General features: G+C 28.7%; 1 protein-coding gene across 15 annotated transcripts in view; it reads left to right on the forward strand.

Annotated features, from left to right (window-relative positions):
* The window catches only part of cpx (synaptic transmission protein complexin), a 316,297-nt gene extending 294,657 nt beyond the window's left edge, over positions 1-21,640 (forward strand). For 12 of the 15 annotated variants that reach the window (XM_036368035.2, XM_036368033.2, XM_036368048.2 and 9 more), the window contains 2 exons: positions 5,035-7,199; positions 9,751-13,149. In XM_036368035.2, the coding sequence (XP_036223928.1) occupies positions 5,035-5,108 (74 nt within the window). In that variant the 3' untranslated portion in view covers positions 5,109-7,199; positions 9,751-13,149. Of the gene's footprint in view, positions 1-5,034; positions 7,200-9,750; positions 13,150-16,866 lie in introns of those variants that run through there. The other 3 variants (XM_070105632.1, XM_070105631.1, XM_036368047.2) reach the window with 2 other exon arrangements.
* The last annotated feature ends 2,413 nt before the right edge of the window (positions 21,641-24,053 follow it).

Consider the following 24,053-nt stretch of genomic DNA (forward strand, 5'->3'; position numbering starts at 1 on the left):
AATAATGAGTTCTTAAGTTTTACTAAATGCGCCAACGCATTCCATTCAAACAGAGGGAGACTAAATTTCAGAAAATGCAATTGCCACTTGCTGAGCTGCTGATTTTCCCAACTTGCTTCAGCTGCGAACTGAGATGTGCTTACTCAAATAGCATTGAAGGGACCAAATACGGCAAACAAATTAGAATGCCCAACAATGGCAGAGCAGCTTTCTTCTTCTTTATTTTTATCACTCGTACGCAATTATACATGTATTTATCTCATTGCAATGCAGACTCACTCGCTTGCCTTGCCGGCAGCACAAGTGCACTGGGGCGTATACGTAATCAAAAGCAGTTTGCTTGCATTTAAATTGAAAATTTGCACTTGTTAACTATGCTGAAAGCAACAACAACAAGATACTCAGCAAGAAAATGAATAATCTAAACGAGCAACAACAAAAAAACTAAATGCCAAGTCAGACAAGTGAAATGCAAGAATAATAGGAAACTTACCATAAAATGAAATGAAGAAATAGCAGTTAACAAGTCTAAGTTTGTATATACATATAGGTATATGTGTGTGTGTGTGTTAGTGCAATTGTAAATGGCATATGCAAAGCGACACTAACAATCTGTCGAGCAAATGGCTCTTATCAACTTATCTGCCACACTCAACCAAGAAACCAACTCGCCTTGACGCTTAAAGTTGCCGCACGCCGTACTGAGTGCCACTTGGTGTAAATTTTAAATTTAATCTCTTCTCTTGTGCAAATTAAAAGTTTTTGCGGTTGAGTGAAATCCAACAATCCGCAATTAAAAAACTGCATCTAAAATCTTAAGCGTTGGCCTTGCTACTTCGGCGCACCGCAGTCATTTGCATTTTGGCTACTGCAGCTGTGGCAACCGCACCAATTTACCACGGTTGCACTATTTGCGCCTTGCAATGCAACTATGAAGATTTCCTTTTTCTATTTGCCTGCGAAATTCAATTAAAATTCAAAAGCTTTAAATAAACTATTTTAGTTTCTTCTTTCAATTAGGTGCTCCTAGCAATCTACGGCTAAATTTTATTCAAATGCATTTGGCTACACTAATTTTAGGTAAATACTTCAATTAAGTCATTTCGTTGGCAAATATTGGTTGTGTGTGTGTGTGTGTATTCTAGCACATGCTCAATTTGTAGCCAGGAGTGTAGAATGGATGAAAAATGTAGTCATGAAATTTATATTGACCTATGAAAATTTTAACACAGCAAAGCTTTGTGCTAAAGCTAATACTTTCCTAATTTTACGAAAAAACAAGAAAAAACGTTAACTTTGGTTGCGACGAAGCTAGCTATAACACGCTTCAAAAGTACAAAAGATTTGTTACAAGAGCTTTGATCAGTCAGTTTGTATGGCAGCTATATGTATGATCGAGTGACTCGATCTGAATAATTTGGAATAATAAACTAGGCCCAATTTCTTGAAGCTACTTTGTTAAATAAAAAAGTTTTCTATACAGTAGCTCCATTTGGATCGGTCGGTTTGTATGGCAGCTACATGCTATAGTGGTCGGATATCAACGACTCCGACAAACGAGCAGTCACTTAGGTAATAAAGAAAGTGTACAAACTCTCAGAACGATATCTCAAAAACTGAACGCGTAGTTCATGCAGACAGACGATAAATCGACTCAGCCCGTCACGCTGATCCTTTATACTTTTAGATGTAAATATTATTAAAAAAATTGCGCAATTTATGGAATTATAAATAACCAAATAATACTCTTTTTATTTAGGGAATACTTCTTCTAGTTGATTGATAAATTTATTAACAAAAATTCGTTTACGTAGATATTGCTTTTAGTTCATTAAATGACCTTCCATTATCCTTCCGTTAATAATAGTTGAAAAATATTTTTTTAAATACAAAAAAGTTAACGTATTTTCAAGCAATTAATCCACTTACTGACCTACATTTAAATATCAACCGCAATCACTCTAATGGCAAATGCTCATACAATAAATCTAAAGCACTTCTGTTCTGCGCCACACCCGGGCATAGTAGCAATATATTGCCAGCTCGCCTATGGTAAAGCACGCATAATTAAATTGTTTATTGAGCCATTACTAGGCCGCAGTTTCATATTTTAAAATTCATGGCTCGCCCTTAACAGGAAAAAATCTACATTAAATACTTATATTGCGGCTAGCTTAAGTGATTCTAAATAATGTTGTGATTTCAGGCCAATAGCTTGCTGCGCCTTGACCAACAGCTGGCCATAAATCAAAACGACTTTCGTGTAACATGTGGCAGTGCAAACTCATTACCATTTTTCATATTTATTATAAGGTAATAAATTTGTAAGCCGGCAAATTACCATTAACGAGCCAATAAAGGAAAGGATGCCGACGAAATTAATGAAGAAATTTATTCATTAAGCATATAAAGGCATGTCAAAATTTTGGTTAAAAAGAACTGATGTTGGTTGATAAAACAATGTTAAAAATATGTGAGAAAATTTATACAGTGGGCTGAGCTGTCGTCCTTCTTTGTTAGTTGTTTAATTAGGCAATGGTGGCAGCTATAGCTAAATATTGAGTAGGGTTTTATTAAAAAATTAGCCACATATATTAGTAGCTATAACTATTTGAAGGAAATACTTGTGGTATACTTTATTTATTTGTTTTCCTTACTCTTTTTTGTTATCTAAAGAATGACGAGTTTCAAAATTATGATATATCAGGTAAGACGTTTTTGAGAACAGAAATACAAGCCTCTAAGTTTTTCGCTTGAAGACAAACTGCCAAGCCGATTAGACGCCATTTTTTCCAAAAAAAATTTAGGAATTGCATCCAATGACTTCTCACAAAGCAGTTTGAATTTGACATAATTTGAAATTTTAGTTCTGTTTTGAATTTACAATATTTCGCAGTTTTGTTGAGAAATAGTTTCGAAAAGCTTACTTAATACACCTATAAACACAATTTGTAACAAAATTGCTATATGAATGTTCCGTTACAACTACTTGCTACTTTAAGTGCAACACTGTCACTATAATAAAATCATCAGTATTAAGGGCGTGTTAAAACATCATTAAGCGTGCAAAATACTGCTACTATTGCTACTACTACTTTTACTCTTAATGCGGGTACTTACTTAGCGGACTGTGCAGCTTACGAATAGCTGCGAAAAGTGCGCTTATTCGTCTTACATTGAAGCGACAAAGTTTTCACATCAGAAGCAAGTGTAATTAAAACCACTTTGAACTTTGTGGCGTGATGCTAAAAGTTATTATATTGTATTGAGTTTAGCATCTAAGAGAGTTTTGTTAGGAAAAGATTTCAAAATGCGTTTTTTTTTTTTTGAGAATTGAGAAAATATGAAAAAATAGTTTAACACTCAAGTAAAAATTTTGAAATAATATATTAAGTAGGCATATCGAGTTAACTTTTCATAATATTAACGCCATTTATTATACGACAGTCACCATGTCGTATGAGTAACATCGTAGCCCAACTCTGGTACAAACCAAATTATTGCATTCTATACGAAGTTTGTGCAAAACGATTATAAATTTCTGATATATAAGATATGGCAAAAGTTTAGAATAAAGCCTAATAATGAAAAAATCGAAAGAAAAAAAAATTTTTTTTTTAATTTACCAAGAAAACGTATAGCTAAATTAGAAAAGTCACTTTCGAAAACGCACTGAAACTAAATCTTAATGAGTTTTTATATTTATAATATACTAGACCAAATTTTCAATGTCTTAATGAAGTAGATAAAAACGCTGCTTAAGTTATATTCACATACATTTCATAATAAACCTTAGGATATGAGCCTACATATAAATTTTCCATGAAATTATACCAAACCTCCACGATACAAAAATAAATTGAATGGAATGGTTTTAAGATTTATATAAAAAAATCTTTTTAAATTTTTTTAATAAATACTCATAACCAAATTTACTAGCGAATTCTCTTGAAAAATTTAATTTTTTTATCTCCATTTAATTTTTCTGCAAGTTTTGAGTAATTTAAAACCAAAAACTAATCTTGTAACATTATATTATTTTCTGAGTTTCTCATCTATTGTTTAAATATCTTATTTTACCTAACTACCTTATTTATGAACTGCGTCTCAATAACAAAATAAAAAAAACATATTATGAACACCATATTTCGTAAAATAGTTTTAATATCATTTTATATATCTTCCTGATTTTTGAATGCACTTTATTTATTTACACTTCTTCAATTAACAACTTAACTTCACAAACTATAGTTTAGTACTGTACTTATAATAAAAACTAAACCAAAACCAATGTATAATATAACTTTCTATCTATCAAACACTAATTTTGTTACGTAAATATGAATTTGAATACCAAATAATCACACATAAACCAATTTCATCATAACGAATAAAATACAGCAACTGAGCTTTTTCCCTCTTGCAACATGTGTGTGTACTCTTCACTATCGCCACTCCCTCAGTATTCCTACTACTTACTATCTAGTACTATTGCTACTACTTTTGCTTTGTAACACTCACTATCCACTCTCTCTATATATATATGTATGTATATGTATACGTATATACCATGCACCCAAAACATTTGCGCCAGCCATAAGCCACCGTCGGTGGGCCAACCGGCTTTATACCACGAAAAAAATAACAACAACAATCAAGGTATACGATTTGACGCGTGAATGCGTTGAGTGCATGAACTTGTAAGGAACAATTTCGATTCTCTATATAAATTTTCTTGATGTGCTCTATTGACACAACTAACTACTCTACTTGTGTAAATGTTTAAAGTACACCACACACAATCAACAGAAAAAAATAATAATGAAAATTAAAAAAAAAAAAAAACTATTTTTAAAGAAACGAAATTAACACAGTAAACAGTTTATTACCAACTCTATAACAACAGCGATATTAAATGTTAAAACTAAAGAAATGTAAATGGTATTTTTTTTGTGTCTTTATGTAATATTGTAGTCTATCCTACAATAACACGCTTATTTATTGCTGTTTCCATTACTCAATTTCTTCTTACAGAACTGAAAAATCAAATAGAAACGCAAGTAAATGAGCTAAAAACTCAAATAGAGGGAAAATGTGTCATGCAGTGATATGTCATCATATGATTATGAATACCAAATTATACCTACATATATAAACAAAACAAATACAACAACAAAAAACACAAATAAATGAAGCAACCAAATGCGTACGCAAGAAATATATAACAAAACATAACAAATATATAAAAATATATATATCTAAAAAAATATATATATATAATTGAAAACATAATAAATAACGGTAAAAATGCTCTAATATAAAAAAATACTCAATATATAACAAAATTACAACAACAAAAATACTTACAACAAATTTTCCCCATTTCCCAAACAAACTTATATAATATATACATACCATATATATATAAATATATATATATCTACCATATATATATATATATACTCAAATAACAACTGCAGCAAAAGGAAAGCAGCAGAAAATATATAAAAGCCGACAACCATAACAAAAACAAGCAAAACCAGAAAACACCCAAGGACATACAACCAAAAAGCTGATAGCAAATGGCGCTATATACTAGCGTATAAATATATACATACATAACATATAGCAAATAAATAATTACCTACTTATATACAACTAAAAGCAAATATATATAATTGAAATGAGTAAATGATTAATTGTTTTAAAAATCATTAAATAAAATAGCAAATTACCAAATCATTATTTCAACCAAACAATTAACACTACATTTACGCAGGATTATATATACAAACAGCAAATCACAGTAAAAATTCTGATTATTTAATAATTTCGAATGGAAAAGATCTCTTATAATATAACACAAACAAATATTATATATAAAAAACAACAAAACAATTAAACATATTTGAGTATTGTTTATAAATATTTGCCCACAAATATGCGTAAATGTACAGTAATTAACAGACACAAAGTAAATAAAACGAACCACAAAATAATAAAAACACACACCGAACAAATCAGAAAATTAAAATAAAAAGCATAAAAACCGTTAAATAATTGAACAAGCGACGCTATTCAGCAAGATTTTCGCCATAAAGCAGATTAGGAAAACAATTAAACAAAAAAATATATATAAAAAAACCAAAACACACAAAGCCCGCAATGCAAATTCAAATAACAACACTGTCAACGAAAGCTACATGGGCTATTCCACTAACAACAACAAAACAGTGCCCAAAAAAATACACAACCAACAATAAATATGCAACAGCAATACGGACAACGAGTTCAACTGACAGAGCGAGTGACGCTCATTTGAGAACACTACGCGGTAACACTAGCGAGCATGTTCTGTTCACCAAACGCTCGCGAAGTGAAAACAAAAAGGAAAGGTTACTGCAAAGCAAAAGCGAAAGTCAACTTAAATCTAAGTAGGAATAGCGTAACTGTTTAGAAATTGCAAAAATAAAGAAGATACGAAGTAATAAATGAAGAACGAGAGTGAGAGGGAGAGAGAGAAAGAAAACCTAAAACGAAAATGCCTTCAAAATTTAAATAAAATTTAAAATACAAACAAAACAAAAACAACTATAATTTAATATAACGAGTACGCAAATTTTGGCATACATGACAACAAATATCTAATACAATAACAAATGAAGCATAATAAGTTGTATAAAGAACAGTAAGCGCTTTATTAGTAAAGAATGCTCAAAAACCAACAAAAAAAGTTCTATTTCACTCTACTCTAACAGAGCCTAAAAAGCCACAAGCAAGATCTATGCAAACGTAACACTCTTGAAGATTTCCAAAAGAAATACCCGAAAAACTCGTAACTAAACCTAAAGCTCCCAACACTGAAGCGTAGTTGGCTCTCTTACTTGCATAACACTAATCAAACATACTCGCAAAAGACAACGTTGCTGCACCGAATGCAGCAGACTATATACAGTATAATACTTATGTAGTTAAGACAAAACTGTACGAAATTGCATTTTTGAATTGTTCAAAATTGGTGATTTGTTATTAATATTGGCAAATTGTTATTTAAAAACCAATCTATGAGACACATATTTCAGCAAACAACTGGCTAATCTGTACAATTTCTTTCTTTTACTAAACTCCCTCAAAATAAATAACATATACACAATGAGCCCTAACCTCTGAGATTACACTGAAACGAAGAAACTGCAAATGTAAGTAAAACTCAAAATTTTTTTCATATACATTTTAGTACTCATTAAAGTAATTTCTATAATATTTGAATATTTCGTTGATGTGTTTACCGATTTTTTAAATATTTTTTTACAAACTTTATTTTTTTTAACCAAAACAAAATATATTTAAAACACCTCATCAAGTAAATCACACAAACACATGAAAGTAGATATTGTAAAAAAATTTTATTTCCATAAAAAATAGTAAGCAATTTATTTAAAAAAAATCAAAATGAAAAAATTTGTTTGAAAGCTAGCATACTTATACAATTATATATATACAATTTCAAAAAAAATCTTAAATATTTAAGGCAGAAACTTTTTTTTAATGTTTAACATAAAACCGGTATAGCAGACCCCATAAATACATACCATATTCTGAAACTTACTAATACATATACAAATTATCGTCTACCTACTCCATATTTATATATCACTCTGCATTATTCAACCGATCGTAGTCAACAAAGCATATATAGTACCATTTATAGGAATTAATAGTTTTAATTAACTAAATAATAAATAATGTATTAATACAATTCTGTTACTGCCAAAATATGTAGCTCTTATCGCCCAGTAAATCGGCAGAGCGTTTATGTTTTAGGCAGCAAAACAGATTTAAGCAAATTTGTGATAGATAATAGCAAAACACAACCGAGAAATCTTTTGAAGAAAATATCAAAATAATGCACCACTGAATACCCCGCCCACATTTTTGGATACAGATTTCAATATCACAAAGAATAAATACCCAAAAAAAATACGCCAGAAAAATTATTGCATACTTTATTCCCTTAATAAGAAATAATTTATAATAGTGTAGCATAGACTTCGTAATAATTGTACCAAATATGTATATATGTCTGTGTAGTAAAGGAACTTTGTAAAAATTAAGTAGTTTGAGAATTTATGCCAATATATAATAACATACAATTGTATGTTTATATTGTATGTCGTAGGTTGTAAGTTAAGTGAGCAAGTGCAGCTGTGATAGGTTTAAGTAAAACATTTAACCTATTCATCGAACGAAAAAGGAAGCAAATTTAAAATAAAAATTTTCATGAAGTTCTTCTTCAACTTAGAGATATTCATTTTTTAGCACAAAAGTGGCACTAAGTAGCTGCAAAACTCATCAACGATATATATAAAGAGGTGGTAATATATAATAATACGTTTTACTAGTCCTTCACAGTATATGCATATGATACATACTTTTGAAGATTTTTTTCTTTACCGCTAGATTACTAACAGTGTGCCCAATGTTATATAAGGAACTATAAATGCGTAAATTACTTTTTTCTAATCCTGAAACGTATTTTTGTCCTTTCGATGAATGAATTTTTGTTTCTCTAACGTTTATCATGAGTGCGCTAGAAGTCTTACAAATTTTTAATCCAGAAACGTATTTTCGTCCTATCGATGATAAATTAATTTTATTCACCCGTTACATTAAGAACATAAAAAGTGGTTCAAAAACTTTAAAATTTAAATAAATTTCGATGAATTTTCCGACAGTAAATTTGTTGGATGAATCGTTATACAATTATTTCCAACCAAACATATTTTGGATAAAAGATTATTTTCTTTAGCGCCTAATTAACTCACTGGAAAAATAATCAGAAGTTTATTTTTAATGCATTTCGAAGAATTTTTCAACCATACATACTTTAGAGGAAGTGATATTTTTAATTCAACAATTTTCTATAGAGAAGTTTTTTAAGATATTTCCATGAATAATATACCAATTTACAATCCCTTTGATTAGCCAATCTATCTATCATTATTCCTTATTCGATATCAGTCGACTGATGCACCCATCATTACTCATCTTGTTTCATAAACAACGAATATTTCATACATTTTTTATATAAATGTTTGTATATATAATATATATAACTTCTACATTACATTTATAACAACAAATATGCACATAAACATTTAATTTTTAATGCACTGCTGCACATAACACAGCGATATAAGTACTATGTAAGACTTGATTATATACTACTTGTATAGTCATACATAAGCATACTTCGTGCCACTTTTTTGTAAATACATACTACATTACATATATATGTATATACAATATATAAGGGTAATGGTGCATGTTTTTCTTTTTACATTTTTATCACATACATATACCGTTATTGAAAGTAATGTTTTGTCTTATTTATATTTTTGTATTCATATATAATTACCGTATTACATATATATACTTTAAATATACAATTAATAACATAAGCATATATAGTATATATGTATATACAATACTCTATATACAAACTTAAACTGACATAAAAATATATTTATCAATGTCACTTACTATCTCTTTTTTCTCTATTTTCTTTATCTTTCTCTCTCTCTTTCTCTTTTCCTTGCTGTCACTCGTTTATTTTCGACAATTTAATTGTGCTACTTGTAAAAAAAATAACAACAACAAAACATTTAATGATCTGTATGTGAATGTGTGTATTTATTAATAAATGTTTTATGGTCTTACTATGTGTAACTGTTATGCGCTCATAATTAGTCAGTGTATTTGAAAATACCAGTATACAATAAAAATCGTTGCATAAACAATACAAGCTCGAATATGAGGCTTATTGAAATTTTTGCTGAAATTATGTACATATGTATATGTGTTAAGAATTATGCAAGACAAATGTAAGCGACAAATCACAAACATTAAGACATGCGTGCACAACAACAGCAACAACCATAAGAGTTACAACCACAAACTGGCTTGAACATGTATCCACCATTTTACATCTCAACACTTCGATACTCGATGTGGAATTCGTCATACGCAACCGTAAGCACACACACACACAGGGATTGCGATACTCAATACAAGCGATACATATTCCTACATAAGGCAACACTCTGCAATTAGTATAAAACTTATATCTGTAAGTGTATTCTTATATTAGTCGAGCTATATATGTGCTCACGTGACTTATGTGTAAAGGCTTTTGTTCATAAATTCGTCCATTGGATGAGTTTTGAAAAAATGTGTATTTTAGTAAGAGAATTACATTACATTACATTCCTGTAATTTTCTATTAAATTATAGGTCGCCAAATGGTATATTTATAGAAAATTCGTCGAAAAGATTAATACACAAATTAGCTTCAGTAAATGCTGGCCGCACTTTGTATATACAATTATATGATGTACAAATCTTTCTGAATTTATCAGTTAGCCCAAAGTGAAATTAAAACATGGAAGTTCGTCTAATTGCTGAACTGCAAAGCTTCCTCGAGCAAAAGTTTTATTAGAGCATATTAACAGCTTCTTAAAAAAAGCATTACATAGTACGTCTTTCAAGCTATCGATGATTTCGAAAAGCCAATAATTCTTCTTATGCATTTTGTCCCCGCCTTTCTGTCACTTTCTCTCACTAGTTCTTTCTTTCTTATCCAACCTTCTCATATAGGTTCTTGTATTTGCTAATAAAAACGTAGGTTGGGAAATAGGCTTGTGTGTAGTATTAGGAATGTTACCAACTGTATGAACGAAAACAAAAAATATTTAACTAAATACAAAACATGGCACAACTTGGCACAACTTGTGTCCATGTTTTTCGCTATTAATACGAACAGTTGTGTTAGCTTATATAGGACAACTTTGTTATTTGATTTTTCAAAATAATATAAATAAATAATTGTTAAGCTTTTTCCGTGTTGATTTTAATTACATGTTAATTAATTTTAATAAAAAGAAATATATTATGTTACCTATTAGTTAATGAAAGATTATTAATTAATTTTAAAAATGTTGGATTAAATTATTAGTGAAAAAATCTGATATATATGAAAGCTACTCTTCAAAAAAATTTTACCAATGATATGTCAGCAAAAATAAAAAAAAGTCACAAATCCGGTAATACCATGCATATGCAATACAATAGGTGGAAAAATTAAAAGTTGAAGCTGATTTCGAAATACACAGAACTTTTTATATTTCATTTTTTTTCTTTCTAATAACTATTATGAGAAAAAGTTCAAAAGCTTCAGTATTTTCGTTCTGTATCCATTTTACTACTTTTAATTAAAACTTAAAATAATTTTATATACTATTTTTGTTATTAATTTAAACATTTTCTGGCAACCCTCTTGCTGGCATTGCCTCGACATAAAAATAAAAAAAAAGAGCTCTGCATGTTTGTTATAAAAAAAAAAAACGAAAATAATAACAAATCTAGCATATGTATTTATTGTATGTATTGTATAAAAAATATATTTCTTTAGCGCAATGTTTAGACTTGTTGTTTATGGCTTTGTGATGTATTATAGTACGATACTTATGAACAAAAATAAAAAAATAAAACTAAACGATGCTCTTGCTTAAATCTAAAGAGTCAACAAAACTGTGCGTAATTTAAACAGCCATAGAAGAGTTTCACAAATAAAAGTGTTGCCACTACCATATTAAATACACTAGGTTTGTTAAAAGCTTCCTGATAGCAACACCTTAACCAAATAGAAAAATATTCCGCAGCTCTGCGCATTGTTACACTTGAGAAACTCCGAGAAAGCTACAGACAATTTTTAAGAGATTATGCAAAACTCCTTATAACTTTTTTAATACCCTTCAAATCAGATATCTAAGAAATTTCCTTGTATTCATATCTAATTAAATCCAAAACTATATAATTTTTTTAAAAAACCATCAAACCTTTACGATTCTCAAGTAGCCTGTTGCTCCAAATATTTTAATAAACTATATCTACTCACATTTCTTAGCACAATAGATACCTAGAGCGCAAAGCATAACTACTACAAAGTGTTAAATAACCCCAAAAATACTCTTTTGGTAAATATTCCAATATAAAATACTCCAAAAATTTGATTTTTTTCTTCTTTTTTTTATTAAAAAAAAATTTATTTTCTTAATTGAAAGATAATTGAAAATAAATTTTAATTTAATAATGACTCCTAAACTACTAAAGCTTTACATACTAGAAAAAACCTTCGAACTCTTAACTTTCATACTAGAGATTGTTTATATAATATAGAAGCTGACATTAAAAAAATATATCCTAATTAGTAAGCAAAAAATTACAAATCGAAGCAAAGAGCACTGGCATAAATTAGGTGAAGCCAGAAAACAGAGATTTAATAAAAACCAACAACAGCAAACATATTTGTTGTAAGCCTTCTTCATTTCATTTGAGTGAAGTGCATAAAAAAATAATAATATATATACATATATTCAAGTATATACATATGTACTATATAGAACAATTTAAATAAAAGTTAGGCAAAAATTAAAATGTAAACAAAAAAAAACACAACATAAACAGAAACAAAAACAAAAACTTTAACAAACATACAGTTCTATATACACAAATTGGATTGGTACAATACGGAGTCAAAAAATTAATTTGTAAATGTATTTTGAAATGTGTGTAAAATAGTATGTGAAATGCATGAAAAACATATAGCGAGTGTTACAATAAACCTGCAACAGGCTAAAAATACATTCACAACAAAGCAGCATGTAGCAAACGAAAACATACTTACATGCAATGCAAACTAAATAATCGCAACTAAAATATACAGAGACCCGAATATATTAACAACAAAAGCGAAAACATACATTTATACAAACACATACATATATATTATAGTGAGCAGTTCTTAGAAATCCAACATTTCAACACACAAAAAACCACCAAACAATTGCTAAAAAACAAAAACAAAGCAAAGCAAGAACAAGAACAAGCTCATAAAAATACATACATGCAAAATGTGAATTACAAAACAAAAAGAAGATGACGATACAAAAAAAAAAATACAAAAAACAGAAAAACTGAAAATGATGTTGCATTAATTAAATTGTTACTTTGAAAATTTAACAAACAAAAACAAAAAACAAAAAACAAAAAAATTAAATAAAAATTATATAAACTAAAACAAAATCTGAATGTTGTTCTTTTATTTCTTAACGTACTCGTATACTACTGCTACTTATTTACTCTCTATATAACTTTCTTAGCAAATACGTGCATAACTAACAAAAAAACAACAAACAACCATGCGACTAGCTTTCTATTGCTTTTCAACTTTCACTTAAAACTTGTGCCATCACTCGTCGTTTCTAACGCCCACACAACTTTTGAACATACATATTATTTGTGAATATATTGCTACAAGAACTTCACATACATGTACATTTTATATAAATATATATATTTGTATACATATGTAAATTTGTGCAACCATTTCTGGTTCCCTTAACAATTGAATAACTTGCTCTAAAAAATATCGCTTCTACGCCATGGCGTACCTAGAAACATAGTAGCGCTCATACGCCAAGGCGTACCTTTTAAGATTTGTTTATTTCTGATGTTTTGTCATTCAATATCTAGTTTCCTTCACTTATTTCAAGGGGTACTGGACACTGTATATAATCCAAGCCTATTCAACTCTGAAGTTTCAAAAACTCAATAGGGTTTTTAGAAATTTTTTACCTTGACTGTCAAATTTGCTCTCAGACCCACTTATTAATTAAGTAATTTTTTATACATAATCACCTTTTTTACTTTTTGTCATTTAAAAAATGTTTAAGCTTTTTTGTTATTGTCTTCCTTTATATCACTTCTAATTTTCACAAACTATTACTTATAGTACATCTATATTGAGAATGTCATTTTTCAAACACAAAAAAGTCACATCACATTCACATTCTAACAATGTTTTCCGGCCCTTGCTACCTTTTTCTCAATTTTAAAATCACTCAGAAGTAATCAAGTTAACCCAGGTTTCATACTTTGGTCTCTTATGAGCAATGTATGTATTGCATACCATAAAATTGATTTATTAAAGATTTTCCATTGAGTGACAACTCTAGTATATTGTTCTTGAAGGTTCTAACAAAAACTCAAAACTTGTTTTGTAATGGACACTTAAACCAAATTCTATTTTCATATTAAAAATCAGCCTATCTTTAAAACTCGAAAAATGTCTTGCGTTCCGCAACATATCTTTTACTTATTCTCTCCTTATCGGTACACTTCTCATTTTGTTTTTTTTTTTCTTCTCTTAAAATTTTGTTATTTTTTATCTCATCTTTTTTAATATTTGCTCTCATCTACTACTCAACCTTTTTCTGACACACAACTCTTAACCAAATTAACTTGCGACTTGGAACATTTTCCCTAACTTATCTAGACCTCTTTTTGTGCTCTCAAACTTTTTCCCGAAATCTTCTCCATTCTCCAATTATCCACACACTCAACACTTGAAAACACAAAAAATATATTTTTTAGCATCCATATTTCTGTCTGTCACTAGCTGTGTACATGCGTACATGCATACTCATTGTATATAAATAATCACGAAAGTAAATTACAACTTTGTTATGCCTGTGAAATGTGCAAAAACCAAAAACTACAACAACCAAATTAACATTTATTACATACAAACTACATGTGTACTTCATTATCGAATAATATGTCTTTGAATATTAACTACTTAAATTATATAACTTTATATTATATATATTGTACAAGTCTATAAGGTAAGTTTGTGTGTGTGCCTCTCTTATAATTTCAGCTTGTATGAAAAAGATTTGGCATTTCATACGTAAAAAGTTTAAAAGCATTTTTTAATTGGTAAGTAAGTGAGGGCAAATTTCGACGCGACAAACGCGCTGTCAAGTTATTGTTGGTGGTGGTGATGATGATGGTGGTGTTGGACGGAACACGTTAACTGCTTAAAAAAAAAACATTTAAATCCTGGATGCTCGTCTCTCGCCTGGATCTACATTTACTTAGCAATATGATTGAAGCGAATGTCAGAGCCTTCATTTTAACTGTAATTAATTGTTGCACATAAAGTCGTGTATGAAATTGAACTGTAATTATGAACTGTAGATTGCTACAATTTCACCACTCTTTTACATTGCACTAACATCTTGATGTGTAGATTCGCACAGGAATATCACATACTTATATATTTTTACATATCAATGACTTCACCATATACTCATGAATATTTCACAACACAACGCAAAAAAATTGCAGCATGTGGTAGTACAAGGCATTTCTAAAAGTCAACACACTTTGTGTGAAAATGTCTGCTAAGGATATATTTCGAAGAAAGACAGTTTAATTGTGCTGATAGAAATGAAAATAATCTACTAGAATTGTTATTGGTATATAAAAAATGTTTATTATAGAACAAAAATAGTATTGTTAGTATTTGAAAAAGGAATCCCTCTAATTTTGTTGAAAGTTTCACTGCAGAATTTATCAACGCTCAGCCATAAAAATGTATGTAGTATATAGTAGAGCGTTAAAGTTAGGGTGATTAATACGATACATTAAAGAATGTAGTTTAGCCGTTTTTTGCTATTAACTGGTCGAAAAATTCCGAATCGTGCATGCATACATATAAATGCGACTTATGCAGACATATTTAACAATCATGCATGCAGGTAGGTAAATTCTTCTTAATTAACGACATTGGTGCATATGCACGTCACTATATAAATATTATATATATACATATTATACTATTTATGTACATATATAACTTTTTTCACATTCTCTTCAATAATACCTATAACTATTCAACTTCAAAATATCTATGTACGTAAAGCATATACAAACCATTTTATATTTGTACATTTTATTTAAAATCATAAAAAAGTAAATCACACAGCCTATATACAATTAATATCATACTGATTTCATGAAGAAAGAAGTTAAGAGATGTAAAGGGAAATTAATCCTAAGAAATCTCACTTTTTCATCGAAAAACTACTTAACTTCTATAAATCTGTACAGAGTATAGTTAAGCTTTCGCAAGAGCATTTTCAGTAGCAAAAGTCAGAAGAGAATAAAATATATACTTTGGGTCTGTTATTACAACTTTCTTATATGATGAAATCGTCTGCGAATCGAGCCTTCACATAAAATGTGTAACGTTTTTATTTTATATACTTGTAACGTTGAATATTTTTTGACTACAACTAAATGAATAAAATTCAATCTTGTATAAAATTCTGTGGAACACGCCGATATACTTAGACAGTTCATTTTAAGTTTTATCATAAATAAAAAAGCTGCTCAAATTAAGAAAAATTTAGTTTTCAAAAATATATTTGGGTAGCTTGAATACTATTTAGTTTTCAATGTTGCACAGTTTTCAAAAAGATTTCACAAGAAAATTCACTGGCTTCACCTCGATTAATCAGTCAGCTGGTTATCGATTAATGCACTACTGACACGCCGAAAACGTTTAAAAGAATATATTTCTGCACAAAAAATGTAACTGAAAATATTGTAAAGCTTTCTCTTGCATACGTAGTGTATAAAAAGTCTACTTTCGTAAATTTCAGCCTCTCTTTAACAAAACAAAAAAATATTATTCATTCCCTTACACGGAATCAATCTATTATTTTCAGCTGCTTCTTAACTCTTACTTTTATTTACTTTTCTCACTCGTCTTTTTTTACAGCAAACAAATGGAAATATTTCACAAAACTTTAACTTCCAAAAAAGAAATATAATTAAATTTTTATTTTGGTAACTTAAAATTTTGGTTTGATTTTAAAATTAATTACTTTTCGATTGCTACAACCATACATACATGACATTCGTTTTAATTTATCTTTTTCATTTCGAATTTACTTACAGCTAAATTGAAAAACCGTCTCAGTGATGCTTTTAAAAATTGCCCATTGAAAAACCTGTTTTAATTGCATTTGAGAAACTAAAACAAACAAACAAAAAAAAAAAGCCGAATACAACAAACATAACCAAACAAAGCAGGCAGCAACAATAACCTACTCTAACAGTAAACAGCGTGCAAATCACAAAAACAAAGCCAAAGCGCAAGCCACACATACAAAGCACTATTTCATTTGCGAGTATTGAGTTTTACAGACAGTCCCACCCACACAAGCGTGTGTATGCGTGCAAAGCTCAAAAGCTGAAACAATACAAACAAAAACTTTTCGGAATGCGGTTTCAAAATTTCCAAAAATGTCAACATACAAGCCAGAAAAATAATAAACAGAAAATAAACGAAAAAAATGAAATATCAAAAAATAAGCATTAACAAAAAAACTTAAATATTCTTCTTGTAATTAAAATTGCAAAAAAAAAAATAGTGAAGAAATACAAAAAAGCATATAAAAGTTTAAAACGCAGCCTAGCAGCAAAACTTAACGATATACTAACATATAATATTTACAAGCTCTAAACAAATTAAAATCTGTTCCAAATTTATATATTATAATAATTTATTGGCCTAATTTGACATATAAGCAAAAAACGAAAATTTAAATATATATTCATTATTGAATTAGAGTAAAAACAACCACCAATAAATTAGACATATTGAAAATACTTCAAATTTAGATATATGTATACATACATACAGACCAATTGGTTGAAAATACAAATGTAGGTAAAAACTGAGCTTATTATAATACAACAAAATTTTGGTTTTAGTAAAAATAAATGCTCTTTGCCAAATTTTTGGCCATTTTTTATTTTTAGCAACTAGCAGTCATTACATTTTGTCGATAATTTTTCATTTATTATTATTTAGCTTCTAATACTACAATTGAAAGCTTTTAAGTGGAATATAAGCTTGTCAGTAGCTTTCACAAATTTTTGATTTTAATTTCTAAACGTTTTGAGAGCAATCTAATTACTACACATTTTAAAGACACTGTGAAGGTTCTGAAGCTTAAAAGCTTACCATAGCTTTTTGTTAAAATTTATGAATAGGTTCAGAAATTTCATAGGCGCTTCTGGTAGATAAAACTTGATCTAAAATTCAGAAGTAATATGTTCGAAAAAATGAAATTAAGTTTTCGAAAAAGATATATGTTTACGAAAACGCTCTATGCTTCTATTTTCAATAATTTTATTAGTAAAAAATAAATTTTCAGCGATGTTAAATTACTATTTAGTATTAATATATTTAGTTCTTTAATTTACTTCCAAACAATAAAAATTTCTATAATTTAATATTCATAACTTATTAAGAAAACTAATTCTTGTTATAGAAATAGATCTTTTCAGAAATAACTTATGAATTTATTTTTAAAATCAATCGAAGTTACTTAAATTTAACAAAAAAAGAGCTATTATTTCTTTTTTTTTTGTCTAAAATTTTAGTGTCTACAAATGCTAAAAAAAACTTTATCCGTGATTTTAAGCTTTCATACCATTCTAACTCTAAACTACATTTTTTTATCTTTTTTAGCTTATCTATAATTTTTTTATTCACTGTTATTTTTGAAAACCTTATTGCATCTATTTTTAAGTGAAAAGAGCCAATTTGAAAAGTTGCTATAGTTCCAAAAATAACCAAAGAAAAGTAATGAAATATATTATTTAAATGAATTACAAATATAAATACATATAAACGATGGTACTTAGAAAAATAAAAACAAGGTTATGGTAAAATATTCAGTAGATGGCTACAAGGAATGGCAAATGGCATTGAAAATGGCACTTCAATAAACAACGATATTAGCATAAGTTCTTAGCATTATATTTAAGGTTAAATAAATATATACACTTGCATATATACATACTTATATATATACAAAAAAGTAAGCTGATAAATATATATTTAAATTGTATATTAAAATATCTATATTATATTATAGAAAGAAAGATTATTCTTTACAATAAATAGCCGTTAAAAAGGACTAGTTTGAACCTCCTTATATATGCGTAAAACCAATAGTAAAGGGAGAAAAAATTAAAATCAACTCCGAAAATAGTTATTGCTACTAATTGCGTAAAATTAAAATTTGAAAAAAAAGAATAAGTAACAAGTTTGCTGCTGAACCAGTAGCGCGCTTAAAGAGAAAAATGAATTTAGTGAGTAAACTACTCATATCCTTATACATACATACATACACATATACATATATACTGCATAGCATACACAAATATAAACATCAAGGGTGCGTGAAAAGTTACCAGTGCTTTTTAAATCTACCCCCACTCCTAATATGTAGTCTGACTCCGTTATCTGTAGATCGGACAAAAGAGCGCAAAAAAAAAGGTCGAATCGTACTAACTAGCCGCAGATTATATTTAATCGAACATGAAAATTGTAAAATATTTCTATAGTATTCTGTCAAGGAAGTTTTAGAATTAGAAAAGGTACCAGAACCGTTAAAAGTGCTCTAAATAATTTAGTCGATTTTTCAGAAATCGTTCTGCTTTTTTTGATAAAGGCTAGGATGTAATTTCTTAACAATAATATTCGCTACAAATATAAATAATTTGTAATTTCTTAATTTTTGTAATAATATTTTAACTCAAATTTCATATTCCACATTGAAATTTTGTACACTCAATGGTCACTGTTAGATACAAATGAGTGAGTAAAGTTTATTACAGTCTGGGAACCAATTAAGATGAATTTAAACCTTTTTAGCTTGTACTTTCTATGTGAAATATAATTTACGCAGCCTAAGAAAACACAAAATATAGAGAATTCATGAGTGGCATTATTTCTTATTATTGTTCAGTTTACTTCGACGTTGCATGTATTGCATAAATTAAGCGCGCAATTTCATTTTCGATCAAATTTTCAAATATTCACTAAGTAAATTTTTCCGCCGCAAACTTAATCTCTCTAAAATAAGTTAACTAATAAAAAAATTCAACAAAACTTTTTCGAAAATCAAAATACTACCACAACTTTTTTAACAAAGCAAGCGTATTTCTAGGCGACAACTAGCTGTGATAAACTGCAGTTAACTTTGGGTTGTCACCAAAAACTCTTCAAAATACTTCTGCAAACACTTGCGCATACCAATTTCGAACAAATTACTATAGAAATAATAAAAAAAAACTAAAATTCCAAATAAAAATGATTGGAAAACCCTGCCGTTACAAAAAACAAAACAAAAAAAACTAATTGCATTTTTTCTCCCAAGCATACATATAGCGTTTCTCAAAAAGCTTACTAAAGCTACTTAAACTCTTCACTTTTGAAATATAGCGTTTAACAACTGTCGACATTTAAACGAAACTCTTCTTAAAAGAGCAAAGCAAAAATACTTATGGATACATACATATATAAAATTAACGTAATATATACATATATAACTAGTAAACCAACAACAACAGCAACCACAAATAAAAGTGTTATGCAAAACAAAGATCGACTGAATTATTGTTAAAAAGTTTTGTGAATTATATATTATTGATATAATCAAGCATTAAAATAAAAGCAAAAATTAAGCAAAGCAGAACCAAAAAAAAAATTAAGAAAAATATAGTACACTTAAAATAAAAATTAAATGAATTAATATAATTACATATAAACGTATATACATTTTTAATAATAATTTGATTGAGAAAAAAGTTAATGAAAACTTGCAAAGGCAAAAGAAAAAAATAATAAAGTTTAGCAAAAAGTTGAGAGTTAAGTAAAAAATTAAATAATTTACATTCGTCAGAACAAAAAGCACAAACACACACCTACAAATACAAGGCAGCTAGCAGAGGACCGAGTGAACAAGGTTAGAATTAAAATTCAGTAGTTTCCAAATGAAAATTAAAAAATATATAAAAAATGTAAAATCAAATAAAACTTCTGTATATAAATTCAGTAATTGAATGCAAATTTAAAAACTTTTGTAAAATAAATTTCACTCTTACCACAAGAAACACTACATTTCGTTTATTTCAACAACAATAAAGGCTGCAACACACACAAAAAAAGACAAGCATAGCAACATATATACCATATACAAATATACAACAGTAAGTAAATGCTGCAGAACACAAAAAAAGAAATAAATATAAAAAAACAAAAAAAAACAAACAAATTAAATAAATAAATATAAATATATACAAAAAATTTAAAAAATACAAAAATATCTAATCACACTCAAACCAACACACAGATAAAACAAAAAGTCAACAACAAAAAGTTTTTAAAAACATAATTAATTAATTTTGATGTTTTTTCAAAGAGTTGCGTTCGTTTCATGTTTAGCAATACAGAGTGTATAATGAAATCTGATTACAAAAAAAAAAAAAACAACAACAAAAAATTTAAATTTGTATTCAAACAATAAAAATGTATAGCTAAGCATATTAAGTGGCAAGCTAAATCGAAAGATGCATAACGCAAAAAAAAATTACAAAAAGAAGAATATTTTGAATTATCATTACTGTAGTTAAATACACACTTTTGTGCATGTATTTGCATATTTGCGTATTTGTATTTATTGTTGAAGTATAAAACAAAAAATTATAAATAATAGTATATGAAAAAGAACTTGAAAAATCTAAAATGAGAAAATAAAAGCAAATATTTAATAATACTAATAAAGTAAATAAAATTTGAAGAAAAAAGAAAACAAATTAATACAAATGTTTTAAATGAATTACAACAATAATAAATTCGCATAAAAACCATTTACATCTAAATGTATTTTAGTTCGAAGGAAAAGTAGAAGCGGTAAGTAACCAATGAAGCACTCAAAAGAAGAGAATAATTGAAAATTTTCAAAATGAGATATTGAGTATGGCACTAACAATTCTAAAAGCACAGAGCCCATATAGAATGATCTACTATCAGCATACTATAAAATATGGAGGTGCGCATAAGTAGCAGCGAATATTAAACCCTAACTATCATTACTCATGCATACTCGATATAGTAGCTGTCTTCGATTAGCCCTAACTCTGCTCCCTTCTGCTTTCGTGTCACAAAATTTACATGTAAAAGCTACAATAAAGTTATGCCGTTGAATTCGTGCAAGAGAGTGCGGATACCTTATTAAAGTGGTATAGCCGCTATCTTCAGTGCAACCAAGTTTTGTTTTGCATCATATATTATAGATCAGTTTTACCTTCATGAATGACAAATGAAAATTCAAATTTCTTTTTTTCTTGCATTTTGCTAACTAAAGACTTAAAATCAATTATAGTATTTTATAGTAAGCAAACAAAAAAGGTTACAGCAATGTTTTCTAACGCGAAAAAAAGAATTTGTTCACTAAGAAATAATCATAACACTATTGCCCATGCGTCAGAAGACATATTAGCACAGTGTTGCACCACAAATGCCGCCCGTTTGTTTTAGCATCTGGTATAGTTTGTTCGATTCGTTGAAGAGGAATGCTTGGTGAATCGAAAAGAGCAAGTATGTCTCGTTTGATGCTCGTAAAGCCTCGAAAAACTGAAAATGCAAAGGGATAGACATTAATCATTATCTGATAAGATAATAGTGCCTTTCAACCGACAGTAGGCTCCACATAAACGAAGGAGGCCTGGATTTATATATGAACAAGACTGTCAGCTCAAGGTATTCCTTAAATTTATGAGGGGAATGTTTTCTGCTACAAAATATTAATTAGAGTAATAAAAATCAAGCTAATGATAATTTTGATATCACAGGTGGTGGAAACTTGAAATTCGTAATTATGATATGATAATTCAGATACTAAAATACTAACGCGAAGATCTGGTAAAGCATGTACATGAATTTTTTTGATTGAAGTTTCAGTATCTTATGTAGTATGAGGACAAATTTTAATTAGCACGGCTATAAGAAATATTGAAACGAAAGATCATAAGAAAGCGAAGGTCAAAATAGCGAAAGAAATAATAATATTTACCGCAGAAATGTAGACGACATGCTCTCGAAATATAGTGAAAGTTAGGAATCCCTAATTACATTGTAAATATTCGGGTCAATAAAAAAAATTATTTAAAAGGCATTGAATATTAGGGCCGCTGTACCTAAAAACCGAATTTATCCATATGTCTGTACGTACGCAAACTAGTCCCTCAATTTCTGAAATATCGATCTGAAGATTTGCACACCTTTTTTTCTACCCAAGAAGCCGCTTATCTGTCAAAACCACTGATATTGGATCACTATAGCATATAGCTGTCATACAAACTGATCGATCAAAATCAAGATAAAGATATTTTTTCAGAAAGTATATTCTTTTATGATATACCAATTGCACCTGTCATGGCCACTATAGCTTTGGTGCAGCCGAAATTAATGTTTACGACTATTATTATTTTGATATAATGGTAACCACACTTTGCTAAAAATAAAAAGCTAATTAGCAGGTAATTATAATTCTAATGGATAAATAGTAGCCAGTTTAAATTTATCGGCGTTTCTGTAAAGAAATACTGGCCGATTCAAATTGCGCAATTAATGATATTTTAATCTGTTATTTAACTTAATTTCAAGTGATTTTAGGGTAAGTAAAAGTTGAAATTAATAGAGAACGTAGCTTATTAAATATTATTTATGTGCCAGGCGTGGTTCGAAAGGATACTTTCTTAGTAGATTAGTCTTAAATACTCACTTTTTAATAACAAGCAACATGTTTTCTTGACAACAAACATAAAATGTTATGCACCCACAAAACCGTATATTCGTAGATAGCACGCATATTAAATATGATACACATCAATGAAAACGCTCTTAACCTTCCCGCAACCACTCTCACCAAGCTTCCTGAGCATTTAAGGCTAAAACCTAGCAATGCTGCGTCAGTTAAAGCAGCTGCTGTCAGCCACATGCGCAAGAGCCAGATACAGTGGCAAACATTTGCTGACATACATGCAAACACACACACATACAAGGTGTGTTCAAAAGAAAAGCCGAATTTTGATTTTTCGCGGGCTGTGTACATTCGATTATCGATATTTTGTTTTTATTATAATCGGAAACATATGTTTATCATATGCTTGCATTAGAAGCCAATTTATTTTAATAGTTTATTTTTGACACTAGAAAAGGTTAGTCACGTTTTTGTGTGACCTGCGATTTTTGACTTTTGATAAAAATTGATAAAATAATATGT

The sequence above is a fragment of the Bactrocera oleae genome, chromosome 2 (genome assembly GCF_042242935.1).
Source record: "Bactrocera oleae isolate idBacOlea1 chromosome 2, idBacOlea1, whole genome shotgun sequence".
NCBI classification, from domain to species: Eukaryota; Metazoa; Arthropoda; class Insecta; order Diptera; family Tephritidae; genus Bactrocera; species Bactrocera oleae.